The 9,345-nt window shown below is 40.9% G+C and overlaps 1 protein-coding gene across 1 annotated transcript; it reads right to left on the bottom strand.

Annotated features, from left to right (window-relative positions):
- Positions 1–390: 390 nt before the first annotated feature.
- On the bottom strand, positions 391–9,074 carry LOC130358300 (vomeronasal type-2 receptor 26-like). The gene is made up of 3 exons (XM_056561757.1): positions 9,032–9,074; positions 3,370–3,456; positions 391–1,479 (listed from the first exon to the last, which is right to left on the bottom strand). Exons 1-3 carry the CDS (start codon positions 9,072–9,074, stop codon positions 572–574), a joined length of 1,038 nt encoding a protein of 345 aa, XP_056417732.1. The 3' UTR covers positions 391–571.
- Positions 9,075–9,345: the final 271 nt, after the last annotated feature.

Raw genomic sequence — 9,345 nt, 5'->3', positions numbered from 1 at the left:
AGCTCCAATTATCATTAAATACACATTGTTTTACATCTTACTATCCCCCCTCCCCCCTTCTCGTTTCACTATTTCCTGACGTTGGGAACCAGTCTTTTTTGTCATGTTTCTGTTATATTCATTCTGTGTGTATTGGGACCATACCCTGACTGTAGTTCTCGGTCAATAAACTGATTGATCACACCTCAAACAATATCTGCACCTACGTAATGAAAAATATTGTCAGAAAGGATTGTCATGCTTCTAGAGGAGATCAGCTCCCAAACAAAGTGTAGGCCTTTGTAAGACATTGAAAAAATATGTGAATACAGTAGGGCCCTCTTCTATGGGCTCCTTATTATGGTTCCAGATAACTTGAAGGTTGTAAGGAGATGTTCTAACATCATTGAATATGAGTAATTGCTTTTATTGATTTAGAAGCATATTCAACAATTTAAGAATACATTTAGACACATCAACATTAATCTCAATTTTAATAACTATAAAGCAAAAATGCCTAAAATAAAAAAGAAATTTTAGTAACAATAAGTAAAACTAATTCCACAAATATTAATATGCCCAATGTATGTCACTACATCATGTTTCTTTTTAAAAATGTTTTCCTAAAGTTTAAGTTGGGTTTTAAAAGGAGAATATATACTTTTGGAAAAAATATACAACCTAGAATACCAGCACATGAGGTCAGTATAGCAAATATCTCCACAGCCACCATGTATTTTCCCCTGGTGCTCAGATAAACCGGGATTGTGGCGATCCAGACACTGCAGAAAACCAGCATGCTGAAGGTAATGTACTTTGCCTCATTGAAGCTGTCTGGTAATGTCCTCACCATAAAAGCCAGAACAAAACTCACAGCTGCCAAGAATCCCAGGTAACCCAATATTGAGAAGAAACAGATATCTGACCCTTCATTACACTGAATGAGGATCTTCCCAGGATAAGAATGATGGTCAAAGTCTACATAAGGAGGTGACACCAATATCCAGCTAACACATATTAGAACTTGTACAGAAGAACAGACCAAGACCACATAATATGACACATTAACTGAGAGCAACTTTCCCCAGATATTTCCAGGTTTGGAGGCTTTGAAAGCGATGCAGACAGTGATAGTCTTGGATAAAACAGAAGAGACACCAATAGAAAAGAAAACCCCAAATGATATTTGTCTTAGCAAGCAGGTTAAGTCAACAGGACGACCAAGGAAGAAGAAGACACTGAGGAAGCCAAGCAAGATGGAGACCAGGAGGATGAAGCTCACAATCCTGTTATTGGCTTTTACGATTGGAGTGTCCCAGAAATGGAGAAAAATTCCTATTATAAACAATGTTACTACAGAAAAAAATAAAACAATTCCTAAAAATAATAAAGATATAACGTCCTTCTCATATGACAGAAACTCATATATTCTGGGAATACATTTCACTTTCTTCTCATCAGGCCACTCTTCTTTAGGACATTCTCGGCAAGTTTCACTGTCTAAGATATCATGAAGTAAAATGAACATGTATTGAAATATTAATAATGTTACCTGCATGAGAAAGTAAATATGCAGAAATGTTCTTTAAAGGAGAACTCCGTGATAGCAAAAATTATCCCCTATCCTAAGTGTCAGATCGATAAGTGTTTTAAATCCCTCGCCCTCATGATCTCCTGTATGGGGCCCGGCTGTCCTCCAGAATTAGACGTTTTGACCGCCGCACGACCGACGGCGACCTACAAGCCCCCTCAATGCATCTCTCTAGGAGGGCCAGTGTGCTGCCTTAGAAATCTATGGCTCTTCCATAGAGCTGCATTACTGCATTAAGGGGGTATGTTGTCTGCCACTTTGTGCAGTGGTCACAACTCCACATTTAAGAGAAGAGTCAGGGGGCCCCCTTTACGCATGCTTATCATTTCAAAATATTTCTTTTTTAATTATTTTTATTTGCATGGTTTGGATAAATGTACCCATCTGAGTGGTGACAAGGTAATTTTAAAGCATTCATTGCAGTAATTGAGCCCCAAGAGTCCTCTCCATGGTGCTTAGCTATTTATCATTCTCTCCATTTCAGAGAGAATGATAAAGCTCGACTGTTTGCCAGCAGCGCACACATAGGGACCTTCTTTCCCTTTCTTGTCTGGCCAACCACAGCACAGAAGCTAATCCATTCTTTATTACCATGACATTGTGCTGATGAAAGTGCACTGGCATTGTGTTGGTGAATGATTTATAGTACACTATCGAACTTTTCAAAAGTCTGGTTGGCTGGGCTGGCCAAACTTTCTGAAAATGTTTGGTTCTCAACAAACAGGTTCTCCACAAATCGGCAATGAACTAAGCTTCAAAACATGTATATACACCACCTAAGAGCTCTAAAGCCCTGTGTAACTTTGCTGGGGGTCACCTAGGAATGTATTCAAGTAGTTTTTAAGTGGTTTTAAGGCTAAGTTGATGTCAAAGTTATGGCATGGTAACCAACGGATTGTTAAAAAAAAAAAAAAAAACACTGTGCTTGTGGATTTTGTATTCTTTTTAATCCAAAAAAAAAGTTGCATAAAATATCCTTGGTTGTTGGCAGATGCCACTGGTGTTAAAATGCACAACGAGGTATCAAAAGACGCAATTGCCTTTTCCAAACATTTTAAAAATGTTCCTTTTTGGGAGAGGCAACAAGATTGGTGGCGGTGTCTCAAAATAGTAAAGAACCCACTTTTCAAAATTTTGAAAATTTTGAAAAAAATTATCCAATTTTGGCTATTGAAACAGGATATTGAAGAACTTCTTTTTAAATTTTGAAAATTTTTAAAAGTTGTGGAAAAAAAATTCTTCATTTTTGTGGGATCATGGCATGTTGTGCATGTGTAGGCCTGGTTGGTAGTAGCAGTACATCCTTTTAGTAACAATTCATGTCAGGTAGGAATACCGGATTTAAAATCTTCATCAGCTGCTACTCCTGCCTATAGCAGGGGGGGCACAGGCAGGGGGAGTCGAGAGTTAACTCATCAGGGAGAGGAAAATGGTCCCCTGTTCAGCAGATGTTTGCTATTGGAAAACAATGACAAGCTAGCTGCGTAGCCTGTCCCCAAAAACAAAAACAAATTAAGTCTTATTTTTTCATTCTGGCTTTCAACCGAGTGTCTAAGAATGTGGCCATCTAGTACTCATCTATACCCCTCATGAGAACAATACACCTGTCAGTGTCAGTAAGCTTTGGTGGACTTAGTAATGGTTGCTGTAGCCAGTGGACAGTAGGCAATGGTGGACACAGTGGAATCTTTTGTGATAGGGAGGAGGAGTTAATAGGATAGCCACATCCAGGATCGGCCCTGTTTATACCTGTCTATACTGTCTTTCTGTATTATTTGATGTATAACATATATGTTTACCTGTATTATTGGACACTTCCCCCTCAGAACACGGTACACAGTCATAGCAACAGATGTGATATCCTCCATTAGGAGCTTTTCTGCATCCTGGAGAGCATGGATCATTACACCGAGAATGTGGCTTCTGGTATATGAAAAAAATATTATATAATCTGCATCAGGTCTAAGAAAGGTGTTATTTCAAGCAAACACAAACTAATACTTGCATATGATCTTGAATTAGAAAATAAAAAACAGATTCAGTCTAGGTTCCCCTACAGTACAAGCCAGGAATGGGGTAAAAGCACAGCAAATGTGCAATTTTTTCCATTATAGTTTTCTCTGTATTCATTTCACTGCTGGTTTTGCCTAGAAACACTAATTACAATACTGTGTATGAACCCAGACTCAATGTAAATTCCCATCAAAAGAGGGGAAATACTGAGAATGGGGTGATCATGGCAAATCATCCAGTAAAAGGGATCCTGTGGACATGACCAACTTATCGACAAAAGAGGTAAGAGGTAGATGTCAGGATACGTTGTGATGAAAAGTGGGTTCACAGTCAAGAAAATTGCTGCCTGATAAAATGCGAATGTTAGTGTTGAGCTGGAATATTCGAAATGCAAATTTTTTTTACCATGAATATCAGCACTTCGCGATTTTGCTAATATTTAGAATATAGCGATATATATTTGTAATGATAAATAATCAATGATGTCCACTGTGTAAAAAAAAGGGATCATCCCTCCCTGCTTCCAGCTTGTGGTCCAAAGAAGGCTCCAATATTATTTACTGTGTGAGTCGGTGTGGAGCGAATATCGGCATTTCCAGAGGACACTGGTCCCTCCCTTCTTTTACGCACTATGCGAATTTCATTATGAATTTTCACATGGAAAAAAAAGGGAACGAACATAGCGAACATGCAAATTTCGCAAACATAGGATAAATATTTGTCCATATATTTACAAAATATCGCAAATTGGAAGATAGCCCCTGCTGCTCATCACTGGTGAATGCTACATCTAATGTTTTAAAAATGCAGGAGGAAATGCCAAATCTCCAATATGTAAGAATGCAGAAATGAAGGCACTCACCCATAAGATGCTGGTGCGATTCTTCTTTATTCAAATCAAAGTACAATACAGGTGCATGGACTGGACGGACAGGATCACTCCACAGGGTCCCACCTGTACTTTGATTTGAATAAAGAATCGTACCAGCATCTTATGGGTGAGTGCCTTCATTTCGGCATTCTTGCATATTGGAGACTAGTAGGACCTTGCTTTCCTGACCTTCACAGTCTTAATTATGTAAAGCAGTAGTCCACAACCTTTTTTGCCCAAGTACCCTTTGGCAGACCATTAAAAAAAAAAATAAACAACCTGTACCCCCTTATTAGCAACATGTTAATAATTAATATAGTTGTTATGTCAAATGTATATGCTATTCTTAACTCCAAATCTTGTATTATACTCCAGAGCTGCACTCACCACCTAGGTACACAGTATTACTGCACCAGCAGAATAGTGAGTGCAGCTTTGTACTAACTCAGGATCAGTACAGGATCAGATCAGTAATGTAATGTATGTACACAACGACTCCACCCGTACAGCTCTGAAGTATAAGGCTACACTCACATCACATTTTTTTTTTACATACGTTTTTGTACCAGTTTTTTTTCCCAGAACTGGAAACCAAATACTGACAAAACCATATTAAATTGTTTTTTATAAATTACAAAAATCCTTTCCACAGCCATCCAGGACTCCTGTAGCATTCCCTTGCGGAAGTCTGCAGGCAGCTGTGGTGGCTCTGCAGGATTGCTGGTACTTCTACAGAATCTGTTCCATGTTGGGAGAAGTAATACAGTGGCTGAGGGACCGATCGTATTAGGTCTCATTCCTGAGACCCACTGCGATCTTAACTTATAAACCTGCAAAGTGGGCTCCTCGGTCGGCCGGAGATGTCGGCCGGAGATGTGAAGAGTAGAAAATCTCTGCACTGTAATTTTAAATTCCCTGCCAGGAGCCCCGATTGGCCAGCACTGATTGGCCGGCTCCCAGTAATATGAAATCCTATCACTTTCATTTCATATTCCCTGCCGAGGACTGTGAATGGCTAGTCGGTGCCAGCCAATCAGAGCTCCTGACAGGCAATATGAAATTACAGTCAAAACTTTTTACATTACCAGGATCTGAGCACTGTTATTGCCTTGGACCTAATTTGGCCTTCAGAACTGTAGCAATTCCTTGTGGCATAGATTTCAATGTGTTCTCAAATCATTCTGCAGGAATATTGCCCCATTTGGGCAGAATAGCTTCTGGCAGTAGTTGCAAATGTGATGGTGGTCCTGACCTGTTCTGAGCAGTCCCTGTCCTGCTAAATGTGCCCCCCTTCCCATAGGACAAACTGGTGCCATAAAGGGATAACATTGATTGGGCACAAGCTTAGACATGCTCTACTGTCCAAATGTCCATCCAAAGATATGAGAAGACCCAAAATGTGAACTGTTGACATCCGATAGGAAGAGTTACTTTATTCATACACCTATGCAAATCCCCAAAGAGATCTGGAGTTATCTACCCAAATAATGTTTTTCCCATTGCTTAGTAATCCAATTTGTGTCCTTTTTTTATCACTGCAGTCTTGCCTTTCTGTTTTCTTTAGACACAATGGCACTGGCAATGATCATCAGCTGTTCATTGCTAAGGACCAGAGTTGTGCATTTGGACACATTAGCTGGACACCAACATTGTATTTGGTTGCAGTTGCACAATCATATGGTGTAGAGGACGAGCCACTCCATGCAATTGTCGGTGCACAGAACAATTCAAGCTCTACAGAATTTGACTACCTCCACACAGGCCTGGGCCCCTTGGCTGGAAAAATTGGAATCACATTTTGTAGCCTCTTGCTGTACATTGGTTACAAAAGCTAGCCCTCCTCCTTCTGTATGCTAGCTACTATCAGTACCACTAGTATGCCATCATCCTTGCTGCTGCTACCTCCAGCGAGGCCTAGGCTGCTTTGCCAAATTCAACAAAAAATTTACTTTTCTACTTCTTGCTCTCTGCAGACTACTACAACTCTTGCCAGTCAACCACCTCCTGCTGTTCACTGGAAATTGCCAATCCGCAATCTCCTACTGTACGCTGGAAATACCAATAGCACTAGTCCACCATCATGCTTGCTGCTGCTGCTAACTCCAGCCAGACCTGGGCTGCCAGGCCAAATTTAGCAAAAAACTAATTTTTCTACTTCTTGCTCTCTGCAGGATACTTCTACACATCTTACCAGTCCGCCACGTTCTGCTGTACACTGGCAAATGCCAGTCTGCAACCTACTGCTGTAAACTGGCTAATGCCAGTCTCACTAGCCTGGCATCACCCCTGCTGCTGCTATCTTCAGCTAGGCCTGGGCCGCCTGGCCAAATGTAATAAATCGCAAATTTTTCCTCTTCATGCAGCCCACTGGTTACTGCCAGTTCCTCTATTCACCTTCACCCTTGCTGCTGGTAGTTTCAACCCGACCTACACATACACAACCCATGATCCCCAAAAAAGGATCATTCTAGTGACCATTTTTTACTAAAAAGCTTTGCTACTCCCAAAAAGGGGATATAAAAGCCTTGCCATCTTCTTCTCTTGGCGGACTAAAATGCTGTTGCTACTCCAAAAAAAGGGGCATTTTTTTAAGTAGCTGTCTAGGCCTAACATGACACAAAATACTTCATGAAACAGAAATGCGTTGTGAATATGAGATTTGTTGATATACTGTAAAATATGGTGAACCCCTTGTAAAAATGCAGATAAAACCTGACGATTTATATAAATCTGTAATTTCTAAATTTGATTGGCTCCTGGACGATTGATTTCACACAGTACAAGCAGACCAGCTTCTTCATTCATGATCAGATTCACACATGACTGCATCCCATCACCAATAGTTTGACCCCTTCCCGCTTTAGGACTTATGGGGACTTCCTGTTACATAGTTACATAGTAACATAGTTAGTACGGTCGAAAAAAGACATATGTCCATCAAGTTCAACCAGGGAATTGAAGGGTAGGGGTGTGGCGCGATATTGGGGAAGGGATGGGATTTTATATTTCTTCATAAGCATTAATGTTATTTTGTTCCAGGAATGTATCTAATCCTGTTTTAAAGCTGTTAATTTTTCCTGCTGTGACCAGTTCCTGAGGTAGACTGTTCCATAAGTTCACAGTTCTCATGGAAAAGAAGGCGTGTCGCTCCTTGAGACTAAACTTTTTCTTCTCCAGACGGAGGGAGTGCCCCCTCGTCCTTTGGGGGGTTTAACCTGGAACAGTTTTTCTCCATATTTTCTGTATGGGCCATTAATGTACTTATATACGTTTATCATATCCCCCCTTAAACGTCTCTTCTCAAGACTAAACAATTGTAACTCCTTTAATCGCTCCTCATAGCTAAGATGTTCCATGCCCCATATTAACTAATTACCTAACCCCAAGGCCGTAGCCTGGGGTATAATACACCTCTAAATAGTACCCCCTAAAACATAGCTTTTATTGTATATCCAGATAAAATGAGAATTTATTTAGTTTTTAATTTTTAAACCCAGTGAAATCAATATTAAAACTGAATGTCAGGTAGGTTAGTGTCTGTGGAATCTGAGCAACATTGCTCCACTATAAGGGGTTCTGCAGCAGCCCAATATGCCTACTCTGACATTGACTAAAAACTAGATTGCCGCCTCTACATGTTTCGCCGTCCCCACGGCGTTCTCAAGAGGCAAACCAGTGGCAACAACACTACAAAATGGCGGCAGGGGCTATTTATAGACAATGCCCCAAACATCATCAATTGGCGACAGCGTCCTGTAACCTATCATATACGCCCTTAGATTGCTCCAATCTCTCTCGAGGATCCACAATCATATCCTGGGTCATATCCTCTAGGATCACCAATGGGAATACTAAACATGTACTGACCTCATCTCCCTACGTCCTTCGGGAGCGCTACGTCATACTGTGGAGCCTGCCGTTTACCATCGTACCGCGCTTGCGCACTGGGGTTTACTCAACATCGCAATTGTCTATCTCCCGCAGGTTAACCGGCGCATGCGCCCGCACTTATATTTAGTATCGCTACAGCTCTCATTAGTGCGCATGCCCACACACTTATACAATGATTCAAAAGCCTATTCTAACTGCGCTTGCGTGGGAAAAAACATATAAAAAACATATCAAAAACATATAAAAAATACATTAGGTCGTGGTGGGAGGTAAAAAGTCTAGAAACGTATGCCCAGCAGGGCATAGTCTACAGAGGCCTCCGTATTCCTATTGTACCCAACTCACATCGGGAAGATCAGTCCTTCATTAAGGGGTGGGAACAGCTTCTCACGGAAAATTCGCTTCGCATGATAGTGTACCTACTGGAGTACGAAAAGAAACACTTGGGTACAGTTAGTCTTGAATTGGAAAGTGAATTAAAAAACATACAAGGGTTTGCTTCCCATCCTGAATATACTGTATTGGAGGCTAAATTGCAGGGATACCTTGATCAGTTCAAAAACGAAATAAAAGAAAAAAAGCACAAAAAATACATTAGAGACTGTACGGATTTTGCCAATAACCAAGTGTATACTTATCGGGGCCTTAATAAGTCGGGTCCACAAAACAGGCCTCACTACTCTTACCAACAGGTGCAAAGGCAGACAGATCTCTCTGAATCAGAGACATCGGGAACTGAGGGGTTCCTATCCGACTCGGGTAACACCCAACGTCCCCAATTTAAGAGGAAGAATAAACCATACCGCCCGAGATACTCTCAAGCGAAACGTTCCACAACATCACAGGCAGGCCCAATAGTGAGACCATTGAACTTAGGGCAACAAGGCCAATCAACAAACAGAGTCCAACCATGTACGTCTGTAAATCAAGGTGCCTCTCAAGGGGCACGTCCTCCATTTGGCAATATTGGTTCTTCGTCCTCCTTTCTATCCATGATGCC

The sequence above is a fragment of the Hyla sarda genome, chromosome 1 (genome assembly GCF_029499605.1).
Source record: "Hyla sarda isolate aHylSar1 chromosome 1, aHylSar1.hap1, whole genome shotgun sequence".
NCBI lineage: Eukaryota > Metazoa > Chordata > Amphibia > Anura > Hylidae > Hyla > Hyla sarda.
Note: the sequence above shows the minus strand (reverse complement) of the source record. Positions and strands in the feature narration are given on the sequence as shown.